Genomic DNA, 27,867 nt, shown 5'->3' with positions numbered 1-27,867 from the left:
TAGTCTATTTGAACAAAATTTTGTTGATATTGTAAATATTTTCCCCCATTTAAATATGCCCAAATAAAGATGTTGTGTCAATAATTAACTATCTGGAATAAATCCGATTATGAATGAATATTTTGCTCCCCCTTTTTTATATAAGGAAATTTAATGTCGACGTCATCTTTCGATCACGTGGATAATACGGAAACGAGGCACATGCATATACGCCACCATTGTTCCTTGGAGGGAAGTGCTCTTTGATAAATAATTCTTCAGATTTAGTGTTTACAACAATATATCAGAAATAGTGGTGTGGTTTTTAAGAAACCTTACATTTTATAGACAATATAGACTTATTTTTAAATTCGAACACAAACGTGGAAACTTGTTTTGTGGAATGTCTGCGAGTCTTGATCAGGTATGGTCACCATGCGCCATTTTGTGAATGTATTTGTAATTTCCTGTAATCAATAAACGCCCTAATACGTAAATTAATTCAGGCCTTGGTCATCTAATTATTAGTTATTTGCCATTGATTTAGTGTTATTTCTTTTTCATGTACTCCCAACTTCAGAGAGGAAAAGGACAGCCAAACCAAGGTACGTTATTGACAATATTTTGGTGGGAAATACACTTTTTTGTGAATCACTTCACTTTTACTTTCGGTTATGAAAAAATGCAACAATTATTGATATAGAATATTGAAGGTTGAAAATGAACTTAAGTGTATATTTATGTTCGTTGTTCATGTGTATATTTTAGCAGGTGTTTGACTGATAAACAATACGAGGATGTAAATGAAATATCAACTTTCCCTTTTTCATTACAAAGCCCAAGGACAATTTTTATATTTTGAAAGGCTTAGCAGTTGAAAGAGGATAATGAATTTTTATTAGATTAAAATATATACAACTTATGTCAACTATCTGTTTAGGTAGCGGTTGTGTCAATAAAAATAATAGGGTATTTAGGTTGGTATTTCCTTTTCATTTTTTGCAACATGATAAAATAAGTTTTGCTTTCCCTCCTATCGTAGATGAGCTGACTCATATTTTCTACGATTGGTCTCTTTTTTTCACACGAGTCCATTAGAACAATGGGTATATATAGGATTGTGAACATGAAGGATCAGGCAACTCTTTTAACTTTGCATTTGACACAAATTAATTTTTCACTTTGAAGAATAAAAAAAAGAAGATGTATATATGTGGAATGATTGCCAGTAAGACAACTCTCCACAAAACAATTATTTGGTGGTAATCAGACATATTGTTTTTGTCTTGTGACAAAACGTTGACAAGATCATACAGGAACAGGTCACATTTTATTATTAAACAGCTTCAATTGATAGTTAATTGACATACAAAATTTAAAACCCTTTTCCTACTTGCATGATTGCGAAAATAACCATTGTAGTTGGGGATAAAATAAGATAATATTCCTTAAACCAGAAAGCTTCTTTTTTGTCTGGCCGCATTGAAATTTTCTAAAATCAATAATATTTTCTGACTTAAGTCATCAGTGATAAAAAAAATTATGGCCCATTTATGAGCATTATATTTTCTGATCTGTGCAGCTGTTTGACTATCTTCAGGTTAAATTTTTTGATGAAGTTGAAGTCTACTTGAAACTTAATACTCATGTTCCCTATAATACATTCTTTCTAATTTTAATGCCAAATCAGAGTTTTCACCCCAATTTCACAGTCCATTGAACATAGCACATGATGGTGTGATTTAGGCATCCATGTACTATGGACACATATTTGTTTATTTTCTGCTTCAGTTTGTATGATAGGAACTACTAAACAGTCGACAACTTTTTTTTTAAAGTAAAGTAAAATATTAAAGTGTCAGGCCATAAAAAAGAATAGGTTTGTTTGCCCAAACGCTACCTACCCAGAAAAAAGCTGCCTACTCAAATTCTTTTATTGTCCTGATTTGAAGAAGTTTTTTTTTAATCAGATAGGCATGAAGACTAATAAACACCCGATACTTTAATTTCTCTTTTGGAAAAAAAAATAAAAAAATGCCTACCTACCTACCCACTGTGTCAACCTTTGGGTAGGGTTTGGGCAAACCAAAATATTTTTAATTGTGGCCTCATTTATTATTTGTTGATATATATATTTTATGTCATTTATGTACTTTTTGCAAAAAGTTTATTTGAATCACAGTTAATTGGGTTTGTATTTCTAATTATATAATAATTATTATACTCAATGGCTACTGTCATGCTCATTTTTGTGTGAATGACAATATATTTGATTTGTATATTACGATATCTAGAGAATTGAGGTAAAGAATTCAACCATCAATTGATACAATAACTGCTAATAGAAGATTGATTGATTGAACAACAAAGTCTCATTTTCATATTAAAGATTACGATATATCTATTGTCTTGTACTATAGGATTGATCACAATTATCAAAAATCAACTTTATAAATAATGCAAACCCTCCATCATTACAGTAGATACGGTAAATTATCATTACCACCAATCAATTAAATCAATTCAATAAATATTGCAAATTTAGTCTACAATTGTCATGATAGATATGATTGATTACCACTAATCAATTCAATATACATTGCAAACCTACAATCATTATGATTCGGATTGATTACCAATAATCAACTAAAATTGTAAACTCTAGATCATTACAATATGACTGACAAACAAAAATCACCAAAAAGAAGTGTGTACTCTGTTGAACAGTACAATAAATATGATTGACTACCAAAATTCAACTCAATAAAAATTGCAAACCACAAACCGTTACAAAATTTATAGATCATTAAGAGTGAATCTTCATTGAACTGTACTGTAGTATTAAATTTATTTTCAGTGGCAAATGGACAAGCTAAAGAAACTGTGAAAGACGAGGAATTTGAACCTTATCTACAACAACCACCCCAACATCAGGTATAAAGATAACTAAAAACTGGACTTCACAAGTCTGTGGAGTCGGTATGAATTAACATTGTACAAGGTTTAAACCAAACGCTTGATGTCGGAACATTATTTTTGTCCTAAAGGTTTTGACAAGCTTCAATGAATTTTGTTAATTCTTAATGAATTTCTGATTTCTTTGAAATTAAATAATGTTCAATAAGATGTTGAAGAAAAAAATCTGTAAATTTGAACCCAGACAGTGTGGTGTAAGAACATAAATCCACTATAATCCCATTTACATTCAATACTATTTATTATGATTTTAACCTTGTTTTTAATCAATATTAAACACAATAGATACAGGTGAGCTACACAATGTTTTCATACAATAAGTATTCGCTTTATTTGAGCCATGTGAAAAAATAAAGAATAAAACAAAAAAATTTGCCCACACAATAGCCAAAGGTTTATTAAGACGTTTAAGCCTTGTCGATCTGTATCTCCTAAATTTAGTTTCCCTTCTCTTTTGTTTACCTCGAACAAATGTTATGAAACTTATATACACAATGCTTGAAACCACAAAACGCAGCCAGGTCAAGTTTGAATTTTTGTGAGGTTACTATTAACATTCTAAAGTTGTGTCCTATTACAAATGGAAAAATTTCAGAAATTTAAGTTTCTGTTCTCTGACTTTAATAGGCCTCAATCAAATGTGATAATTTTATACACAATGCTTATTACTACAAAACACAGATTAAATTAAAATTATGGTGGCATCATTTTTACCTTTCATGTGTTATGCCCTTTTACAAATGATAAAATGCTTAATTTTTAGTTTTCGTTCTATGTTTTTCCTGAACTATATGTTATGAAATCTAAACACAATTCTTATTACCACTAAACTTAGATCAAGTACTAATTTGGGTATTGTCACTTAGGCCAGGGTTTTTTAATTTGTTCGTTTACGGATTTTACCAATGAAAAAGTCGGGTCGGTCGGCAAAAAAAAAAAAAAATTCTATTTTGTCATCATTTCTTAGATTTTAGTTCGATGAAATCAGCTGTCATAAACATCGCATGCCATTCTAATAATTTCCCGTAAACAAAAAGTGGACGGGGACTGTACGGATATCGTCATTTCACAAACATGAAAAACAGATTCGCGTAGCTCTTAATCAATTCCCGATAACTTGGTGGGCTTGGTGAATTACGATCTTCAAGCACGAAAACTGATAAAGAAGAAAAAATGTAAAAACGTCGTACGAAAATAAGTTGCAACACACATGTCAACAAACGTAATGGACTCCTCCACTGGAAAAACGAGAATATCGGATTAATCTGTTGTCATGCATTCCCGTTCTTTTGGCCAAATGGACGATATTTTTTTATGATCTATGAAGCAAGAAAATTTCAAATGATTTGTTAATATTTAGTACTTTAACTTGACGTCTTCTACCTGTCCACATTTGAACAATTCTATTTCTATCAGATGATGCATCTTACGGACTGATGACAAATACGGTAAACGAATTGATTTTGTAATTGGTTTTAAACACAGGTTTCGTTTCGCAAAATTATTTGCACAAACCACATTTCAAGGTCAGTTATAATTGATTTGTCTATTTTTAGAAACGTAAACTGGAAGTTTTATTTTTTTCACTACAGAAAGTGTTATCAATTTTGATAGTGATTAATGCATTTCATTTCATAAAAAAACGAGTATTTTAATTATTTTTTAGGGATAATGCATTTGTTACGGTCGGCGGGAATAAAAAAGCATGAAAAGTGAATTTTATTTTTATTCTGGAAATCGGCAAAACCGGATCGGCGGATCCGTAAACCAACAAATTAAAAAATTCTGGCCTTTATAATGTTATAAGCTATTTTCGGACCACAGATGAATTATCACGTGATTGGTTAAATACCGTCACATGGTGACCCCCTATGAGACTGTATGGGGTTAGTAAGTTTCATATGGGGTTCATGACGCGTTAATGGCGACGTCATCTATTAATGTTGTTGTGTTTCATTGTTTATTTTTCAACAAAACGCTGCAGAAAAAGTCCAGCGTCCGATAAATTCGTATTACGGTTAACTACTCCGGCCTCACCTCCCCCTATGGATTTACTAACCCTCTATGGATCCGTAGGGGGTCAGTAGCGAACCATGTAACTTATAGTGGGGCATCATCTGTGTCCCAAGGAAAATACATCTTTAACCTTTTGTACCAGTAAAACACTTATACAAGTTTTAACCCTGACTGCATATAGGACTCTAAAATATCCTGTTGACCAAATGACATAGAAATTAGAAACTACAGGTCACGGTACAGCCTTCAACAATGAGCAAAGCCCATACCAAGTAGAAGAAAGAAAATAACAATCATGGGCAAAAATAAAAAGGAAATCACAAACAGCTGTCTGTAATAAAAAGGTGCAAAACACGAACACAAATATGAACACTTAGCAACATTAAACGCAAACAATTTGGTTTTAAGGACATATTATGGTATACAAATGTCTGTCTGTCTGTCGGGCGTCCACATGTCGCACCATAACTTGAGAATCGCATATCCAATATTCATGAAACTTAACATAGTTGTTTCTTATGATGGTCAAATGATCTGTATTCGGTAAATTCAGAAATCATTGCCTGCATTTATTATTGCAATTTTTGAAAAGTGACAAAAATTGGAGATTAATAATAATTATTACGATGTCAGGGAAAATCTACTTTCAGAAATATGTAAAAGATATTACTTTTTATCAGAATGCAAGTTTTAATTATTGCAATACTCACCTAGTCACATATCTTTGGTGATGATTCAAAATTTTATTTTAGTAATTGATTTTTTTGTTTAAAAAAAAGGGGGGCTATTACATGTCGCGCCATATTTCAGAGACTTTATGATAATTGCATAAAACTTCACACACTAGACGACAGACGTATCATGCTCTCAAACTTGCATTTATTTCTATTATGCCAACACAAAAAAATGTCTGTTTACGGTTACCCAACGGACCCTATTTTGAACGCTGACCCTAAGCCATTTTATTTCCATCGTAAAGTGAAAAATTAACTGAACACGTGTTTAAAGTGAAGATAATGTTGCCTGATACATCCCAATGTTCATAATCATGAATATGATAGCTGTTTACAGGAAATTCGCGACTTGTGTGATGAAATAAACATTTTGCTGCCATTTTTTCCCAATCAATAACAAAGGGAAATAATCCAATCATTACAGCTAATTTCCTAATGCATGTAGAACAAAACTTTGGATAGCTTGCTTGCTTTGTTTGTATATTGTAAAATCATTAGAATAACACCCAATTAAATTCAAATATAATATATACAGGTTTAACTATGTCTATATATATTGTTTAAGGATATCAATCTTAGTTACAAAGCTTGAATAAACAGTTATACAAACAAAGCAAGCAAGCCAACCAAAGTTTTGTTCTACATGCATTAGGAAATTAGCTGTAAAAATACGAGTAAACTCGGCCCATGGACAACTCCGACCACAGGAAGACAGACAGCACAACTCAAAATCCAGGTGCAAAAAATAAAATGGAAATACCGACCTACCTATCCTATTTATTTTGATGATGTAACTTTAAACAGACATATATTTTTTTGGGGCCTTAGGCCTAAACGATTTTGTTTCAGATCAAACAATGCATTAGAACCTTATCTACAATTTTAAATACATGTCGTCAATTTCAAAATAAAGCGATAAAACATTACTGTTCACTTTCTATATGCACTGACAGTTTAAATCAAACTAAATTATGAACAAGTCACTGTCTGTTCACATGAAGGTAATGAAGTCATTGTTTATTTAATATCTATCATTCAATTTGCTCTGACAGATTAAATTGAAATAAACATGTTTATCAAGTATTAAGATTTTATCTCAGATGAAGTATCATTGATATCAGATAATTGTTTTAAAAAGAGCTTCAATTTTCTTATTTATCTATTCAAAAATTAAAAGAACTGACCCTTTTATATAGTAAAAAACAGACCTGACTGGAGTGTTGAAAGGGGAAACAAAAAAATTGGTTTTAACTTCATTAAAATTTAACATTGAAAATAATTATAATTTAATTATCTGATAGACATGGTCGTCACTTTTTTGACAGTAATGTTGGTCTGTCTTGTCTGAGATAACTATAACAATAGGCATGTGAATGAATAAATCACAGGTCACTGAACGTATCTTAACATGTGAACAGACACATGTAAAAGTCGTCACAGATTGTTGATTAATAATATCTGATGTATTTTTAAAACAGGGATACAGTACAGGACCAATGTCGAGCCCAGACCCATTCATGCCTAGTTACTATAATCCAACCATGTCATTTCCGTATCTTGGACAAGGACTAGGTGAAGGTGCTTGGTCAAACGGTGGTGACGCGACAATGCTTTCATTTGGTAGTTATGACTATAATGGAATGTTCAGTGGTTTCGGATACCCTCAATTTGGATGGACTGAATATTCAGGAAGTGATTACTGGAGCAATGGAGGACAGGGTAGAAAAGACACTCGTTATCCTAATCCAGAGGACTATTACAGGCAAGAGCAAATGATACCCGCTGATCCGTATACACAAATGAATGGAGAATTTGAACGTGATCCGGCTATGAATAGTGTGGAACAGGGACTTAAAGGAATGAATATTGCTGGGGATAAAGGAATGGACAATGGATATATGGATCCTGGGCAGTTAGGTGGGGACGCTACTAATGTGGCACCTCCTGTGGGACCTGTTTCGACCGGGCAGCAGGCTCCAAAGAAGACATCTTGGGCTGCAATTGCAAGTCAGCCAGCTCGTCCCCAGCCTAAAATTCAACCAGGTTCTATTCCTCGGGCTCCGATGAATCCTAAAAAGCAAAACATGGACATTGGAACTTGGGATACAAGGAACAATGTGGCTGGAAAGCAAGGAAATCAACATGGAGGACGATCTTGGAGTGCACCTCGTAGTAGGTCAATGAATTCTAATTATTCAGGAAACACTAATCAATCGAACAGTGCTTCTAGTAGCTCTGGACAGGCGAGTGTGTCAAGTGCAGCATCTGCACTTCCACCCAATCCTGTTTTGGACAAGCTCAAGTCGGCTAATCTATATAATCCAAAGGATTTCAATTTGAACCCAAAAGGTGCAAGATTTTTCATTATCAAGAGCTACTCGGAGGACGATATCCACCGTTCAATTAAGTATAGTGTATGGTGTAGCACTGAACAGGGAAACAAACGTTTGGACGCGGCATACAAGGAACGTGAAGGAAAAGGACCAATTTTTCTTTTCTTTAGTGTCAACGGAAGTGGACATTTCTGTGGAATGGCCCAAATGATGACAAATGTGGAATTCAATACTGATGTGGGTGTTTGGGCACAGGATAAGTGGAAGGGACAGATTGAGGTGAAATGGATCTATGTGAAGGACGTTCCAAACGGTCACCTCAGACACATAAGACTGGAGAATAATGAAAACAAGCCTGTTACAAACTCCAGGGATACGCAAGAAGTGCCGTTGGAAAAGGGAAAGCAAGTACTGAAAATACTTCACAATTATAGGCATAGCACTTCGATTTTTGATGACTTCAGTCACTATGAGAAACGTCAAGAGGAGGAAGGCACAGAATTTAAAAAAAATGGTGCTGAATAAAGCCCATTGGTGACACTGGGTAGGTGTCTTCCTGTAGTGAATCAAATAAAATAAAATAAACTTTTGTTTCAGGCTAGTTACAGAAGAAGATACTCCATTTGTACAGTGAAACCTGTTTAACATGAGGCAATTGATAAGCACTCTTAAAAAGTTTTCGATTATTTAGTTGTTCCTTAGAAGTCAGTAGTAGCTGGCAAAATTGATTTTGATTGCAAGATTTTGGCTGCCTTTGATATCTTTATGTTAATGACAAAAGTATTCCTTGTGAAAAATTTTGATTGCAATGCTTGTCGGTTGTCCTATTTTCAAATTTTTGAGATCCCTTAGCCAAAGCGGCAATCACTTGGCATCTGTTGTTTTTAAATATTTAATTTTTTGCCTCACAAACCATCAGACAAATTTTAATAAATATAGAAAAAAAAAGACGTGGTACGAATGCCAATGACTCTCCACAAGAGACCAAAAGACACAGAAATTAACCACTATAGGTCACTGTAGGGCTTTCAACAATGAGCAAAGCTCAAACCGCATAGCTAAAAGACCCAGAAATGACATGTAAAACAATTTAAAAGAGAAAACTGACTGCCTTATTTATATACAAAAAAATGAATGAAAAAACAAATGTGTTGCACACATACAGACGATGACCACTGAATTACAGGCTCCTGACTTGGAACAGGTACATACAGAATGTGGTGGGGTTAAACATGTAAACGTGATCCCTGCCCCTACCTGGGACAGTGGTGTAACTTCAACATATGAAAGAACTATAAAAATCAGTTGAAAAAGGCTGTACTCATCAGGTGGATACAAATAGAAATACATCCCCAACAAAAACACAGAACTTGGGGTGAATTTACTTAAGGACAAAAAAGGAACATAAGAGTAAAATTCAGAAATGTCATTAGGTAATTTGTGAACATGTTATAATTTTGAAAATAGATATAGTAATGCCATATTTCTATCCACAATTCAGGCACTTCATGAACAGATCCTTATGTAAGATCGGCATACTTTTTTTTAAGGAAAACATTAGTGATAAATCATTGGCACCAAAATTTGATATTATTCACCATTTTTGTCCTGCCTTCAACAAAAAGTACAAGGATGCAAAACTTACGGATATATACTATCAGACTCCGTCTTTTTCATCTATTTGTATAGAGCTTTATATTTGTAGAAGATTGAAGTTGTGGATGCTTCATTCCTTTCATTCAGATTCCTTAGTTATGACAATAAAATCGATGAAGGATAAAAAAAAAAATTCAACTTTTGTGGGTGGAAGTCAAAATTGCTGCACATTTTGTTTAATAAACATAGATTTTATATATATCCTCAGTGAAAAAATTATATGAATTATGTTTTTTATCCTACATTGGACTTTTGATGTTGTCCCTTATATAACTAAGTTTCCATTGTTGTCATACATGTATGTCCATTATCCTAGACATCATTTTCATGGTTCAGTGACTTTAAAAAAAGGATTTTTATACTCCCTTATATTATTAGTGATGGGGGCTTTAAGTTTTACCTTGTCCCTCCTGTACGTCCCATTTTTTTGTGGTTGTATATTGGTATGACGCTGTCCACGTCCGAAGACATTGGTTTTCACACTATAACTTTAGTTTAAGTAAATAAAAATCGGTGAAATTTAAACACAAGGTTTATGAACACAAAAGGAAGGTTGGGATTGATTTTTGGAGTTTTGGTCTGAACAGTTTATGAATTGGGGGCACAAATAAGCATGTTTCTTGGTTTTCGCACCATAACTTTAGTATAAGTAAATAGAAATCTATGAAATTTAAACACAATTTTATGACCATAAAAGGAAGGTTGGGATTGATGTTTGGAGTTTTGGTCCCAACAGTTAAGGAATTATGGCCCAAAGGGTCCAAAATTAAACTTTGTTTGATTTCATCAAAAATTGAATAATTGGGGTTCTTTGATATGCCGTATGTAGATTTTTAATTTTTGGTCCCGTTTTCAAATTGGTCTACATTAAGGTCAAAAGGGTCCAAAATTAAACTAAGTTTGATTTTAACAAAAATTGAATCCTTGGGGTTCTTTGATATATGCTGAATCTAACCATGTATTTAGATTTTTGATAAGTGGGCCCAGTTATCAAATTGGTCAACATTAAGGTATAAAAGGGTCCAAAATTGAACTTTATTTGATTTCATCAAAAATTGAATTTTTGGGGTTCTTCGATATGCTGAATCTAACCATGTATTTACATTTTGGATATTAGACCATAATAGGTTAATGTCCAATTTAAAATTTTAAAGGTTAAGTTCTTAGACCACATTCATTTTGTGTCAGAAACCAGTGTTGTTTCAACTTTTTAATCACAATCCAAATTCAGAGCTGTATCAAGCTTGAATGTTGTGTCCATACTTGCCCCTACTGTTCAGGGTTCGAACTTGAAGGTCGTATAAAGCTGCACCCTGCGGAGCATCTAGTTTTTTCTGTTCTTTAATTTAAGTTTGCCTTTACCAAATGTTATGAAACTTATACGCAATGCTTGATACCACCAAGCTTGAATTTTGACCATTCTAGAATTATGCCCCTTTACAAATGGAAAAATTGCTGAAATTTTTCGTTTCCATTCTCTTAAGATGACCTCAATCAAATGCTATAAAGCTTCTGCACAATTCAATACAATTAAGATTTCGGTTGTGTAACTTTTACTGTTCTTCAGTTTATTATGTCCATTTATGATATGCAAGTAGATTCATCTGTTTCTCAGGCACACATTCCAGGGGAATCTTCATTTATTTTGGTTATGCCAATTTTCTCTTGTCATGAATAATAAATGGGATAATAATAATTGGTAGAAAGTGTAACATTGTGATAGTTTTCAAGCAATGCAAACGGTTATGTTGAAAAAAAATTGGGTGTCCATGCTGTTACTGTCCACTATGTTCGTCTTTTCTTCTGAATTTAGTACTACCTAGCTAGCTAAATAGTACTTTGATCAACAACTTTAGTCAGGACTCATATTTTGAACAGTTTATATCTTTACAAATAATATAACCAAGAATTCAAATCGTTGCTTTTGTGAAAGAAGTGGAATTATGATGTGAATATTTTTGTCCATCTGACCTTATTAATTAATCAATATTATGTTTTTATGCCCCGTCTACGATAGTAGTAGGGGCATTATGTTTTCTGGTCTGTGCGTCCGTTCGTCTGTTCGTTCGTCCGTCTGTCCCATGTCAGGTTAAAGTTTTTGGTCAAGGTAGTTTTTGATGAAGTTGAAGTCCAATCAACTTGAAACTAAGTATACATGTGCCCTATGATATGATCTTTCTAATTTAAATGCCAAATTAGAGTTTTGACCCCAATTTTACGGTTCACTGAACATAGAAAATGATAGTGCAAATTTCAGGTTAAAGTTTTTGGTCAAGGTAGTTTTTGATGAAGTTGAAGTCCAATCAACTTGAAACTTAGTATACATGTGCCCTATGATATGATCTTTCTAATTTAAATGCCAAATTAGAGTTTTGACCCCAATTTTACGGTTCACTGAACATAGAAAATGATAGTGCAAATTTCAGGTTAAAGTTTTTGGTCAAGGTAGTTTTTGATAAAGTAGAAGTCCAATCAACTTGAAACTTAGTATACATGTTCCCTTTGATAAGATCATTCTAATTTTAATGCCAAATTAGAGAATTTATTCCAATTTCACAGTCCTTTAAACATAGAAAATGATAGTGCGAGTGGGGCATCCGTGTACTGTGGACACATTCTTGTTTCTGGTTCCTTTAGTTTTGACTTTGATCTTGAAGTCTTTTTACATGTCCTCTCTTATTGATATATTGGCTCATCCTTTTAGCCTGCAGAACTCCTGATATACATGTACTACTAAATCAATTTCTCGTTGACTTTTACCTAGCTTTAGGTTAGAAAAATGTTCATGATGTCTGTTATATATACATGTAGCTAGGGCTGAAAAGAATTAAAACTTTGGTGAATGAAGTATCCTGTAGGGAAGAAAAGATTTGATTAAATTTAATTATTTGTTTAGTTAAAAAAAAAGTCCTAAATTCAATAACTTACTTTTACTAGGCAGGTTTCACTGTACAAATGTTGGTTAAGGTTTTACTTTTCAGTAAAGGTTTGTATCATTGTTAATTATATATATAACTAGCCTATTTTAGAATGCAAGACATGGGTTACGGGACTGACAGTAGCTTCATACTACAAAAGGTAGAAAGCCCTGGTCATTGTATTGATTAATTTCTCGCTTTTGAAATTATTTGGTATTTAGAAAACATCCGTGATACAGGGATTGCCTTACCTTGTCCATTTGCAAATTTAATTCTTGGAGGGCCTTAGCGGAGTTATTAAAAATTAAATACCCTTTTTCATCTGTAAATCCCAAAGTTAGTTTCCATTCTCTAATGTTTGATTAAACCAAATGAAATGAAACTCATGTACAATGCTTATTATGACTAGCAGATTAAGTTTGGCTTATTATTACTAGCAGATTAAGTTTGAATTTAAGTGGGGGAAATTGTTGATTATTATGCCCCAACCATTGCAGAGGGGGCATAAAGTTTTACTCTTTTTCCATCAGCTAGTCCCACTTTTTCCATCGGCTAGTCCCATAATAGATTTTCGTTCTGTAACTTGAGTTTCCTCAACCAAATGTTATACAACGTGTTCACATTGCTAACTTCCACAAAACACAGATTAAGTTTGAATTTTGGTGGTGTTTTTTATACAGTTCTAGAGTTATACCCCTTTACAAATGGAAAAATTGCTGAATTTTTCATTTCTGTTCTCTTTCTAAGGTTTGTCTAAAGTCCTCAACTAAATCTTATGAAACGTATACACGATGCTTATTACCACAAAGTTCAGATCAAGTCCAAATGTGGGTAGTGTCTCTTTTACAGTTCTTGAGTTATGGCCCTTCATAAAATTACATTTAAGCGGGGGCTGTCATGTGTCCCATGGACACATTCTCCATTTATTTAGCTGTTTTCCAACTTGGCCTTAGCAAATGTTCACTTGTATTCAGAACTCTGATAAATTATAATTGCATCGATTATTAATTGCCTACATTTTGTACATGTAAGCTCCACTGGTTTATGTAATTTTCATGGTTGAGTCCTTTACTCTGATTATTTTTGCAATAGGTTATAAATTAACTTGGTGTATAAAATAGATTGGTACAAGTTGTTGCATTGGTCAATGTTGAGTTCATCATATTCTGTTATAGGTATACATATTTATCCCTCTGTTATGTTTCACCTAATCTTGACCTCATTCTAATAATTCATAGAATTGGTTTATATTTAAGCTTTCTTTGCAAGATTTTTATGCCCCACCTACGATAGTAGAGGGGCATTATGTTTTCTGGTCTGTGCGTCTGTTCGTTCGTCCGTCCGTCTGTCCCGCCTCAGGTTAAAGTTTTTGGTCAAGGTAGTTTTTGATGAAGTTGGAAGTCCAATCGACTTCAAACTTGGTACACATGTTCCCTGTGATATGATCTTTCTAATTTTAATGCCAAATTAGAGATTTTACTCCAATTTCACGGTCCAATGAACATAGAAAATGATAGTGCGAGTGGGGCATTCGTGTACTGAGGACACATTCTTGTTTAATAAGCAGTGAGGACAAGAATCATACATGTGCAGTCTTGTTACTTATGAGAGACTAGAGTGTGCATACATGTATGTTTATAACAGAAACTGAAAAAGACAAATTTTAAGTACATGTTTTAAGAATATAGACTAGAAATGATGGAGGTGAAATGACATTGTTTATTTTCACACCTTTATGGTGTCAAAAAGCAAGACAAAGGTCTAACAGCTGTCTTGTCAATAATGTACCAGTTTGTAATTAGGTCAGTTATCATGAACAACTAGTGGTAGTTCAATGATATTTGGTATGTAGATGCATTATTATTGGCACATCTTGTTTCCATTGAGATAAATTGACTATAATTAACCCTTCAAAGTCCCGGTATGTTAACTTTCAAGATTTTGTGTACTTGACCAGTGCAAGTTTGTTAGGTCATGTTGATAGTAGAAGCTTGCTTAGTTCACATTTTAAGTTTGTAATAAAATCCGTTTAAGAGGAACCACTTGTGATAAGTTAATGATATTAAGTATGCAGTTGAGTACTTGTGAATCTTTTCCATAGTGATTATTTTACCCATCCCCTCAGCACTTTTCATGGATTAAAACTTTTACATGCACAAATTAAGTTTGTGTTTATGTTATTGCAATTGGAATCACATATAAGTTGATGATACAAATGTATTTGGTTAGCACACTACACAACATCAGTATTCTTATTTCTATTGGTTTATTTTGTCCTGCATCATAAGGGAGCTACCATTTGATTTTTATTGGGGGGGGGGGGGGGGGGTGCTAGGATGAAATTTGAAAAAAATAGGCAGGACAGGAGTTTTGAGTAAAAAAAAGGCAGGATGAGACACTTGCAAAAAAAAAAGGCAGGATAAACTAAAAAAAAAAAAAGGCAGGACAGAGATTACAGCTAAAAAAAAAATGCAGGACAAAATTTTTCATCCTAGCCCCCCCATAAAAATCAAATGGTAGCTCCCTAAGTTGTGGGTTCATGGACTGAATGTTTTGTATTGTTGACTGGCTTAGATATTTAAATTTAATATTTCATGATGCTATCAATATAAAAAAGAATACTAGGGGAGACAAATCTTGATGTCCACTGCAAACATGTAGTATATGAATAAAACAAAAGATTTACATGTATGTCATTTTGGAGATAGATCTGTATATAGCTACAATAATGTATATCCAAAGGATGTGTAAACTTGTAACACAAGAGAAAAAATATATTTGAAAGTGTCCGATATATTTATACATTCATGATTATCCAAAAGCACACAAAAGTTAATGACCTGTTTCTTAACAATAAGGAACGACATCAAAAGTTCAATGTAGGATAAAAAAAACTTAATTTGGGAAAATTGATTGACCAATAAGGATATACATAAAATCAAAGTCAATTAAACAAAACTTGCAGCAATTTTGACCCCCACCCCCAAACAGTGAAACTATTTAAACTAAGTTTTTTATCCTTCATTGATTTTTTCTATGTCGTCCCTAAGGGGGCAACCATTCAACTTTCTTTAATAAAAAAAACCTTGTCTGATAAGAGAGCAGTACTTTTGTTATTGTGCTACTATCCATATGAGTCGATCCAGTTTTCATCCTTCAGGTCCAATTACAATTTTAGTCATCTACTATTGAATAGGTTTTAAGATTGAAAAGGGCACAATACATGTAAACCAACAGCAACATGAATGTGGAATAGGGTGACGTAAATGTAAAAAAGAAGATGTGGTATGATTGCCAATGAAACAACTCTCCACAACAGACCGAATGACACAGAAATTAACTATAGAGCACCGTACAGTTATCAACAAGAGCAAAGCCAAATCCACATGTAAAACAATTCAAACGAGATAACTGACAGCCTTATTTATGTTAAAAAAAAATGAAAGAAAAATAAATGTGTAACAAGTGAACACAACAAACACTGAATTACAGGCTACTGACTTTGACAAGCACATACATACAGTATGTGGCGGGGTTAAATGTAACACACACAATGCATACAGCATCCAATGTTTATGTATTGTGTTATGCCATGTTTGGTAGTGTTACTTTTAAATTCGAAGGCACATAATAGATTTAAAAGTTTTTGAGATTAAAAAAAAAACAAAATTTTGAGACCGTGCACAAGGTTTCTCTGAAAGTATTTTGACTGCCACATGAGATTCCTTCGGGTGTCATTTAGTTGTACATATTTTAACAATTGTGTAAATATCATAAGTTTGTCAATGTTTAAACTTTTTTTCATTTCTTTTACAGGTAATTTAAAGATATTTGGATTATCCAGCCAGCATTTTGATAAAACTTTTAAATCTTCAGAATATATAATCTATAATGAAATGTTAGCTTAGACAATAATTTCAAACTTCATAATTATTTCATTTCCGCTCAACATGATCCTATCGACTAAGGAAATAATGCATCGTGATTTTATGTTCATTATGAATTTCATTTTACAAATTTTACTGGTCGCAGCGAACGACTGTTAACCCTTCCACCAAAAGAATCAACCATTGTGCTTCTTCTTGCGTTTTGAATGTGTTCTTGTACAATATTTTCAAATCGACAAAACAATTTCCTTCCAATTCAAGAAGGAGAATTCAAAATGTGTTGTACTTTCATTTTCTGAAAGACGGGAGTAGTCTACGAGGACAATGATGGCATTTATTGATTCATTGTGGATTGTAAAACAGACAGTGCATTACACCTCAGGGAAAATGTATGAAAAATTGACGTAATGTCCCAAAAGACACACAACCTGCGTGTGATTCGTGTGATTCATTATTGAAATTGAGAAGACATCCTACTTCAAAGAAAAAACTTCTGTGTTAAGATTCAGTATTTAGACAATTCAAGAAAACTGTGTTTTGAAGATAATTCTCATTTCAGAGGGGAAAAGATATTTTACGTATCCATGGAGACACGAACAATATAAAGAGTCTCGGGTAGACAGATTATAAAACAGTTTTTCCCCAAAAACATCGTCATTAGTGCAATGGAGTTTTTATACAAGAAAATAATGTGCAGCTTTAATTATGAAAACAATTGAAAAGACAAATCAAAGCTAGGACCAAATTACTAAACATTTCGCTGAGTTCCGTAGTGTACTGATCATGAGTTATAATGAAACAATTTTACATGTGCATGTTTTGTACATGGGTTTGTGAGAATTAGTGCAGTGGTGAGGACATAAAATGGGGGGTTTCACCAACAACAAATCTGTGATTTTTTTTTAAACACAAATTAAACAGTAGCAGTTTGTTTCTGTTAAAAGTCAAAATAAAATACTTACAAAACATGAGATATAGTACATATTATTAGAAAATGCATGTCTAGTTCTTGTAAGACATCTGCTGCTAATTTTCACTGCATCTGGCCAAAAAGGAGTAATATGTTTTTGCCATTACATTACTTAGGTTTGTGTCGACTCGTCATTCCAAGTTGTCTTCATGGAAAATTTTTAGAAACCACTGGACAAATAGTAATTTTCAAATTACTGATCTGTTTCTGTATAACACACTTTCAACACCAGTTGTTTCTCTTTGCTATAAATAGTACATTTGTTCTATACCCAACCTACAAGTAATAGGATGTGCTGGCAATGCAAAGCAAGATAAGTTTAAATGATAAAAAAATGGATAAAAAAATTATTGATGTGAAAAGTATTGAGCTGAAAAAAAAATATTGTCTTCTCAATACACTTAAATAAATTAAAGATGACACATTTATAGATTTTGCTCCATGCAGCTCTGGTTAACCAAGTACTGTAAGAGTAAATAAATTATTAAGCACTCTTACAAATAAATTACTAAGCACTGGGTCAATTGCAGAATGTGATTAGGATGTCCAAATCAAACTTCACACGGTTGATTCTCATGGTGTCTAATAGTTTGTGAATGAAATTACCGACAATCAACCAACATATTCATCACAGCTATAGTAAAAAAAGACAGAACATACATGTAGGTTTTCAAATGGAAGTTATTGTTTAAAAAAAATATTAGGTACAAAAAGTTATTTCAAATTAACTTGAGTATACATGCATTCTTTTGTGGAACATAATGTATATACTTGTGAATTCTATTGTCGGTCTACTGTGTATGATATATAATGTACATTTATTAATGGAAAGTTTGATTCTTTGTTTCCATTTACAAAATTTTGACCCAATTGCACATTTGCACCAATTAAAACTGCTGAACAGAACTTGAATTTAACTTCATAGCTGCTATGAAATCATATTTTTATGTATTAATTGTCACGAGTCTGTTGAAAGGTAAGTTGGTTATATTTGAATTGCTATAAAGATGTTCAGATTGAGTACTCCTCAAGAAATGTTTTTATACATCCGGAAAATTTTTTTGTGGTATATTGGTATCACATCCGAAGACATTTGCTTTTCATACAATAACTTTAGTAAAAGTAAATAAAATTCTATGAAAAACATGAGCTTAATGACCACAAAAGGAAGGTTGGGATTGATTTTAATGGCTGAAATAAGCATTTTTCGTTTCCAGACAACTTGTGGAATGGTGTATGAATCTCTAAAATTATACCACAAGTTACCATACCATAAAGGGATGGTAAAAATTGCCTGAGGAGGGTCAATTTGCAACAGCATAAAGTATGTACAAAAGCAAAAAAGTTTAATATGAATCACAAAATCGTCCTGAATATGCATGACATATTTGCCACTGGACGTTAAGCAACCAACAATCCATCAAACAATTAAAATCACATAACCGATTTAAGATCTTTGACTACAGTTATTGTTTGTCAGAAACCTATTATGTCAAATATTTAATTACAAGCCAAATTCTGACCTGTATCAAGTGTAAATATTGTCCATTTTGCCCCAATTGTTCAGCGTTGGACCTCTGAGGTCGTATCCAGATGCACTCTGCGAAGCAATTTATCTATGTTATAAGAATCTGTCATCAGTTTGCATTCATAGCATGCAATAGGCTTTAAAATCAGGGGCGTAGCTACCTAAGGCTTGACTAGGCATGTGCCTATACATAAATTTGCCGATTATACCCCTTTTGGAAAAAAAATTAAAATTTTTAATTCTAATGCGTATTATTAGCTCACATGGCCCAAAGGGCCAAGTGAGCTTATGCCATCACTTGGCGTCCGTCGTCTTCTGTCGTGGTAAACTATTTAAAGAATCTTCTCCTCTGAAACTACTAGGCCAAATACTTCCAAACTTTAACTGAATGTTCCTTAGGATATCTAGTTTAAAAATTGTATCCAAAGTTTTGATCTATCAACTAACATGGTCGCCATTGCTAAAAATAGAACATAGGGGTCAAATGCAGTTTTTGGCTTATAACTCAAAAACCGAAGCATTTAGAGCAAATCTGACATGGGGTAAAATTGATTATCAGGTCAAGATCTATCTGCCCAGATGAATCGGACAACCCGTTGTTGGGTTGCTGCCCCTGAATTCGAAATTTTAAGGAAATTTTGCTGTTTTTGGTTATTATCATGAATATTATTATAGGTAGAGAGAGATAAACTGTAAACAACAAAAATGTTCAGCAAAGTAAGACCTAAAAATAAGTCAACATGACTGAAATGTTCAGTTGACCCCTTTAGGAGTTATTGCCCTTTATAGTCAATTTTCTAACCATTTTTCATAAATCTTAGTTATCTTTTACAAAAATCTTCTCTGAAACTACTGGGCCAAATTGAACTAAACTTGGCCACAATCATCATTGGGGTATTTAGTTTGAAAATTGTGTCCGGTGACCGGGCCAACCAACAAAAATGGCCGCCATGGCTAAAAATGGAACATATGGGGTAAAATGCAGTTTTTGGCTTATAACTCAAAAACCAAAGCATTTAGAGCAAATCTGACAAGAGGTTAAATTGTTTATCAGGTCAAGATCTATCTGCCCTGAAATTTTCAGATGAATTGGACAACCCATTGTTGGGTTGCTGCCCCTGAATTGGTAATTTTAAGGAAATTTTGCTGTTTTGGTTATTATCTTGAATATTATTATAGATCGAGATAAACTGTAAACAGCAATAATGTTCAGCAAAGTTAGATTTACAAATAAGTCAACATGACCGAAATGGTCAGTTGACCCCTTTAGGAGTTATTGCCCTTCATAGTAAATTTTTAACCATTTTTTGTAAATCTTAGTAATCTTATACAAAAATCTTCTCCTCTGAAACTACTTGGCCAAATTAATCCAAATTTGGCCACAATCATCTTTTGGGTATCTTGTTTAAAAAATGTGTCCGGTGACCCGGCCATCCAAACATGATGGCTGCCACGGCTAAAAGTAGAACATAGGGGTAAAATGTCAAAAACCAAAGCATTAAGATCAAATCTGACTGTGGTTGAATTGTTTATCAGGTCAAAATCTATCTGCCCTGAAATATTCAGATGGATCGGACGACATGTTGCTAGGTTGCTGCCCCTGAATTAGTAATTTTAAGGAAATTTTGCAGTTTTAGCTCACCTTTCCTAAAAGGAAACGTGAGCTTTTCTCATCACTTGGCGTCCGTCGTCGTCGTCTGTCCTCGTTAACAATTTTTCAAACATCTTCTCCTGAAACTACTGAATGGATTTGGATGAAACTTAGCATGATTGTTCCTTAGATTATCCTGCACAAAGTTTGTGCTTTGATTTTTGATCCGTCAAAAAACATTGCCACCGTTACTTAAAATAGAACATAGGGGTCAAATGCAGTTTTAGGCTTATATCTCAAAAACTAAAGCATTTAAAGCAAATCTGACATGGGATAAAAATGTTCATTAGGTCAAGATCTATCAGCCCTGAAATTTTCAGATGAATCAAACAACCCATTGTTGGGTTGCTGCCACTTAATTGGTAATTTTTTAGGAAATTTTGCAGTTTTTGGTCATTATCTTGAATATTATTATAGATAAAGATAAACTGTCAACAGCAAAAATGATCAGCAAAGTAAGATCTACAAATAAGTTAATATGACCAAAATTGTCAATTGACCCCTTAAGGGGTTATTGTCCTTTAATGACAATTTTTCCCAATTTGTTCATCATATTTGCTAACTTTAAAAAATCTTCTCTAAAACTACTCAACCAAACTTCATTTGAATGATCAGTAGAGTGTATAAAATAAAGTTTGTGTTTTATTTTCTATTTCGTCAAAAAACATGGCCGAAGGCATTGTTTACCAGGTGAGCGATTCATGCTCTTGAGAGCCTCTTGTTATTTATACATAAGCCACACGTATTCAAATTCCGACAAGTAATACATCGTCATGTACACAACACCATCCCCCTTACCCAGATATCGGGTCTTTACAACACCAACAAACAATACCTGACTTCTTGGTGTCCTTAACGTAACAAACGCCGATCTGTATGGAACGCCATGACTGCCTTATGTTAATGATCAGCATTATATGCAGTGCTCACACCATTATATTAAGTGCTCACAACATTATATTAAGTGCTCACAACAGTATATGCAGTGCTCACACCATTATATTAAGTGCTCACAACATTATATTAAGGGCTCTGAACATTATATTAAGTGCTCACACCATTATATGCAGTGCTCACATCATTATATTAAGTGCTCACAACATTATATTAAGTGCTCACAACATTATATTAAGTGCTCACAACATTATATGCAGTGCTCACACCATTATATTAAGTGCTCACAACATTATATTAAGGGCTCACAACATTATATTAAGTGCTCACACCATTATATGCAGTGCTCACATCATTATATTAAGTGCTCACAACATTATATTAAGTGCTCACAACATTATATTATGTGCTCACAACATTATATTAAGTGCTCCCAACATTATATGCAGTGGTCAAAGCATTATATGAAGTGTTCAAAACATTATATGCAGTGGTCACAACATTATATGAAGTGATCACAACATTATATGAAGTGCTCACAATATTATATGAAGTGCTCACAACATTATACGTTTTTTGTTGTATGATGAGATTGTTGTATGATGAGATTGATGTATGATGAGATCATTCGGTAAACATCGTTTTTTAGCGGAAATTACCGAATCCATAATTTGTAAATTACGGTAATGCCCAGCAAACAAATTTAAACAGTTATTAAAGTCATGTGATCATAAGGCAGTATACAATATTTAAAACTGATTGAAATAAGTAAGGAAAAGATGAAACTAAGAAGTGAATGATTAAAGTAGTTCTGTTCGTCGTAAGAAATACGAATGGCAAAATGTAAGTGAAATAATAAAAAGTTTATTTAATGAAATATCGAAGGGAAATTTGTATGACATATTCCTCGAGTTCATTTCCTACTGAAGAACTTTAGCAAGGTGCCACTTTATAGTCCGTACTCAGTTTAAAAAAAGCTTAATTACCTTTTAAATAAAACAGTCAGCTTTCTATAACACATAAGCGTCATATTACGCTAGCTTATATATGTCATGATTGAGTGTCATGATTGAGTCATTTTTGGCATCCATTTTCAGAATTTGTCATTTCACATGAATAAGAATCTAACAGATATGGAAAATGCAGTTTAAAGCATTTCATTGTAGGTGTTTAACATAACTTTAGGCAGCAACCATTTAATTTTTTTTTGGGGGGAGGGGGGGGGGGGGCTATTGATTTTTATTTTTTTCGCGACAAGTCGAAAATATTTTTTTTAATTCAATTTTAGCATTACATATATTGACAGCTAGGGGTGAATCAACCAAATTTTTTTTCTCAGAATCAAAAACAAATTATTTTTTTCTCCAAAAACTGGAAACACACTTTTTTTCAAAAAAATCCATAAATTTTACCCTTTCAAAACCCAGTTTAACATTATTTTCATTTAAAGTTATCATCTCTTATGAAAACTGAGTTTGTGGGGATGAAAAACGTTTACTACGTTTGTTCGTCATTTTGCACGGTTAATATATATAAAAAAAGTGGTATGCTTGATAATGAAACAACTCAAGTTCCACAAGAGACAAAATGACATCACAGAAATTAACAACTAAACGGCCACAGTACGGTCTTCAACAATGAGCAAAGCCCATACTGCATAGTCATGCAGCTATAGAAGGCCCCGAAATGATAAACGTAAAACATTCCTAATTTATGTACAAACAAACGATCGAAAAACTAACATGTATATAACACATTAACAAACGACAACCACTGAAATAAAGGCACCTCCTGACTTGGGACAGCCACATATACAGAATGTGCGGCGGGTTTTAACATGTTAGCGGGATACCAACCCTCCCTCTAACCTGGGACAGTGGCGTAACAGAACAACATAAGAACGAACTATGAAAATCAGTTGTAAAAGGCTTAACTCATCAGATGGGTACAAATATAAATCCATCTACCAGAAAATAGAGTAGACGTGGGCGGCTACTTCTATATCCCAACAACAAAAAGACACTATAGGTACTGATCTGAGAGTACTCGCAATTACTGACAGCTAGTTCAAAGCCACTAACAACTAATAAAAAAAAACATGCATCTAAGTTTTGCATTTAGGTAAAGATTGAAACAAACTGTGAGTAAAATAGAATGATTTACTATTATTGGATAGTAACGATTGTCCATGAAAAAGGAGTCATTTTCAATGCTCTTCAACTTTGTACTTGTTTGGATGTATAAATATTTTGATATGAGCGTCACTGATGAGTCTTATGTAGACGAAACAAGCATTTGGCGTACTAAATTATAATCCTGGTACCTTTGATAACTACTTGACCTAAATTAATTCTGGTTAAGGTACATTAAGATACAAAATATAATCAACTACAAGTCATAGAAGAATAATATCTTTTAGATCGCACTTCTTTGATAACAATGGACCTCGAAAAAAGATTCAAATTTGTGTTTAGGTCCAGATGATAGCAACAACACAAAAAAGAGGAATGCTATTTGTTGCTGAGCACTTCTTTTATTTTATTTAAAGTCCACACAATTTATTTTGTAACGGAAGCACAAAAAAAAAAGATACTCATTATTATGTCAATATATAATTGTAATATAATTATATTAATGGAGAACTTCTAGTATTGTTTTACTGTGAATTCTTCTCGTTGTTGTGATTGGCGTTCTAATTCTTCTCACATACAAGCTTGTCTATAGTCTGAGGATTTCTGTTATTTTTGCTACCAATTTTTTTCCATATCCCATGTTAGGATCAATCTAAAAGGTTGAAAATTTCATATCTGAATATTTTTTTCGTTATCTGGAAAGTTACTTTTGACGGCGGATCTTGATTGTTTCTGTGGGGCTTCTTTCTCATGGATAGGGATCACTCACGGGAAAAAAAATGGAAAATTGTCGAAACTAATTTGACTTTTAGGTATACTAGCATAAAATCGAGAATGGAAATGGGGAATGTATCAAAGAGACAACAACCCGACTCCATAGAAAAAACAACGGCAGAAGGTCACCAACAGTTCTTCAATGTAACGAGAAATTCCCGAACCCGGAGGCGTCCTTCAGCTGGCCCATAAACGAATATATATTAGTTCAGTGATAATGAACGCCATACTAATTTCCAAATTGTACACAAGGAACTAAAATTAAAATAATATAAGAAAAACAAAGACTAGAGGCTCCTGACTTGGGACAGGCGCAAAAATGCGGCGTAGTCCGAATTATATTCTTAAAAGAATTTAAATTCACAAACTAGTTTTTTTGCACCAAACATTAATAACTGTTTAAATTTGTTTGCTGGGCATTACCGTAATTTACAAATTATGGATTCGGTAATTTCCGCTAAAAAACGATGTTTACCGAATGATCTCATCATACATCAATCTCATCATACAACAATCTCATCATACAACAAAAAACGTATAATGTTGTGAGCACTTCATATAATGGTGTGAGCACTTAATATAATGTTGTGAGCCCTTAATATAATGTTGTGAGCACTTAATATAATGGTGTGAGCACTGCATATAATGTTGTGAGCACTTAATATAATGTTGTGAGCCCTTAATATAATGTTGTGAGCACTTAATATAATGGTGTGAGCACTGCATATAATGGTGTGAGCACTTAATATAATGTTGTGAGCACTTAATATAATGGTGTGAGCACTGCATATAATGCTGATCATTAACATAAGGCAGTCATGGCGTTCCATAGATCTGTACCCTTCATTACATAGGATTATTTGGATTTTATTGACAATGCCTGTTTCATCGGCAACTAGTGAAAGATCCTTCAGCGCGATTAGACGCGTCAAAACCTGCCTGAGATCGACAAAGGGAGACGAGCGACTTTCAAATCTATCTCTTCTTCATATCATTTTACACCGAAACCTCAATGTTGATGTTGATGCGAGTTTAACTGACTTTATCGGCAGAAAAAACCGTCGACTTGACTTTGAGTAAATGTATCATTGTCTTTGTGTATGAAATATTAGATTTGTTTAACCAATTTTTGCCCAAATTTGAGTTAAAAGATTCGTTCAAAAAAGTTGAAAATCTTTTCCTTTGACCCTCTGTGGGCCTTAATCTAAAACTGATCTACACTGGTCATATGGTAATAATTTTTTTTCTTTCAGATTTTTGATTGTACACTACCACGTTAATTCAGGTGTTAATATAAAATTATTCATAATTCTTCGAACGTTTCTTCATGAATATTATCATGATAAAAACCAGTAAATATGATATTTTTGTACACAAAATTATGCAACTAAAATGCCCTGGACCTGCTGGGGGCCTTGGACGGCCCCCAGACCCCCTGCCGATTTGTGCTTCAGTACAGTTGATTTGATACCTAGCTACGCCCCTACAAATAAATAAAGTTGTAAATGTCAAGGAATGGGAAGATAATCTTTTATGATCTTTAATCTTAAAGATCCATATAGACACATGGCTGCTTTTGGTAAACATAGAACATAGGGTGAAATGAGTCAGATTTAGAGGGGGGCCTGGCACTCATTTTTTCTGGGGAAAATTTGCTTGATTATATAAGGAATCACTAAAGCATGACCGAGCGGGCCGGTATGAAAATTTTAGATCCGCCACTGATTGATAATGCAGTATTGGCTTATATCTTAAATACTAAAGCTGTAAGAGCAATTTGAATTAGAGCTAAATGGATCAGCTGGTTGAGGTCTACCTCCAGCATTACCTTCAGAAAACTTTTTATGCAATATTGCCCCTAATATGTCATTTTTTTGCCCCATTTATGGGCATTATGTTTTCTGGTCTATTCGTCCGTCCGTCTTTCCCGCTTTAGGTTAAAGTGTTTGGTCGAGGTAGTTTTTGATGAAGTCGAAGTACAATCAACTAGAAAATTAGTACGCATGTTCCCTATGATAAGATCTTCTGATTTTATGCCGAATTAGAGATTTAATCCCATTTTCACGGTCCACTGAACATAGAAAATGATATTTCGGATGGGGCATTCGTATACTTAGGACACATTCTTGTTCGAAATATCTTTCTTTGCATGGCTTGCATCTTAAAAAACAGATGTAGATGGTACGACTAAAGGTAAAATTTATCAGCAGATTCAGGTCTGTTTCTATCAGATTTTTTGAAAAGTTGGACAACAGATTTGGTTGGTACTGAAATGTTATTTGCCTCATTATTAAAGTTTATTTCTTGTTTCAAGACAATAACTGGAGTTTCAAGTGTATAGATCTCTATGACATAGTACCACAAGGGTACAAACCTCAAAAGAAATATTGGGGATTAAGGCCCAAACTTAATAAGTGAGGGTTTACTAGGATTTCCATGTCCCCGTATAGTATCTTTAGTCATGAAATAATACCACAAAGTTCCATATCATGAACACAGTGACATAAAATACAACATATTTAATTTTGATAAAAAGAAGGCTAAATCTATTACATGTAGGGAAAATGGGCCATGCAAAAACAAAAACAAAAATCTAATAATCAGATTATTACATGGCATTTTTAGCTCACCTGACCTGAAAGGTCAAGTGAGCTTTTCTCATCACTTGGCGTCCGTCGTCCAGCGTCCTGCGTCCGTCGTCCGTAAACTTTTACAAAAATCTTCTCCTCTGAAACTATTGGGCCAAATTTAACCAAACTTGGCCACAATCATCCTTGGGGTATCTAGTTTTAAAAATGTGTCCGATGACCTGGCCATCCAATCAAGATGGCCGCCATGGCTGAAAATAGAACACAGGGGTAACATGTATATTTTGGCTTATATCTTTGAAACCAAAGCATTTAGAGCAAATCTGACAGGGATAAAATTGTTGATCAGGTCAAGATCTATCTGCCCTGAAATTTTCAGACGAATCGGACAACCTGTTGTTGGGTTGCTGCCCCTGAATTGGTTATTTTACGGAAATTTTGCAGTTTTTGGTTATTATCTTGAATACTATTATAGATAGAGATAAACTGTAAACAGCAATAATGTTCAGCAAAGTAAGACCTACAAATAAGTCAACATGACCAAAATTATCAACCCCTTAAGGAGTTATTGCCCTTTATAGTCAATTTTTAACAACTTTTCGTCATTTTTTGTAACTTGTACAAAAATCTTCTTCTCTGAAACTACTGGGCCAAATTAAACCAAACTTGGCCACAAGGATGATTGTGGTATATAGTTTAAAAAATGTGTCCGATGACTCCGCCTACAAAAAAAATGGCCGACATGGCTAAAATTAGAACATAGTGGTAAAATGCAGTTTTTGCTTTATATCTTTGAAAATAAGACATTTAGGGCAAATCTTTCAAGATTTA

At 33.5% G+C, this 27,867-nt stretch overlaps 1 protein-coding gene across 2 annotated transcripts; it reads left to right on the top strand.

The window, feature by feature from the left end:
• Positions 1-172: 172 nt before the first annotated feature.
• Positions 173-17,470, top strand: LOC139498220 (YTH domain-containing family protein 3-like). Of its 2 annotated transcripts, XR_011657852.1 has the most exons (6): positions 180-403; positions 560-584; positions 2,837-2,913; positions 7,184-9,258; positions 9,973-11,700; positions 12,352-12,691. XR_011657852.1 is itself a non-coding variant. In XM_071286587.1 (5 exons), exons 1-4 carry the CDS (start codon positions 383-385, stop codon positions 8,561-8,563), a joined length of 1,503 nt encoding a protein of 500 aa, XP_071142688.1. In that variant the 5' UTR covers positions 173-382; the 3' UTR covers positions 8,564-8,582; positions 16,429-17,470. The 2 variants fall into 2 exon arrangements, 1 of the variants encoding a protein (XP_071142688.1); XM_071286587.1 differs by lacking the exons at positions 9,973-11,700; positions 12,352-12,691 and adding an exon at positions 16,429-17,470 and having other exon boundaries at positions 173-403; positions 7,184-8,582.
• Positions 17,471-27,867: the final 10,397 nt, after the last annotated feature.

Source organism: Mytilus edulis, chromosome 12 (assembly GCF_963676685.1).
Source record: "Mytilus edulis chromosome 12, xbMytEdul2.2, whole genome shotgun sequence".
Taxonomy (NCBI): Eukaryota; Metazoa; Mollusca; class Bivalvia; order Mytilida; family Mytilidae; genus Mytilus; species Mytilus edulis.
This window is presented reverse-complemented; position numbering and strand designations above follow the sequence as displayed.

Excerpts from the sequence above, each read along its gene's own strand:
- LOC139498220 (XM_071286587.1), top strand. The coding sequence starts at position 383 with ATGTCTGCGAGTCTTGATCAG. Across the intron at positions 585-2,836 it reads AAAAGGACAGCCAAACCAAG|TGGCAAATGGACAAGCTAAA; the intron begins GTACGTTATTGA and ends ATTTATTTTCAG. Across the intron at positions 2,914-7,183 it reads AACAACCACCCCAACATCAG|GGATACAGTACAGGACCAAT; the intron begins GTATAAAGATAA and ends TTTTTAAAACAG.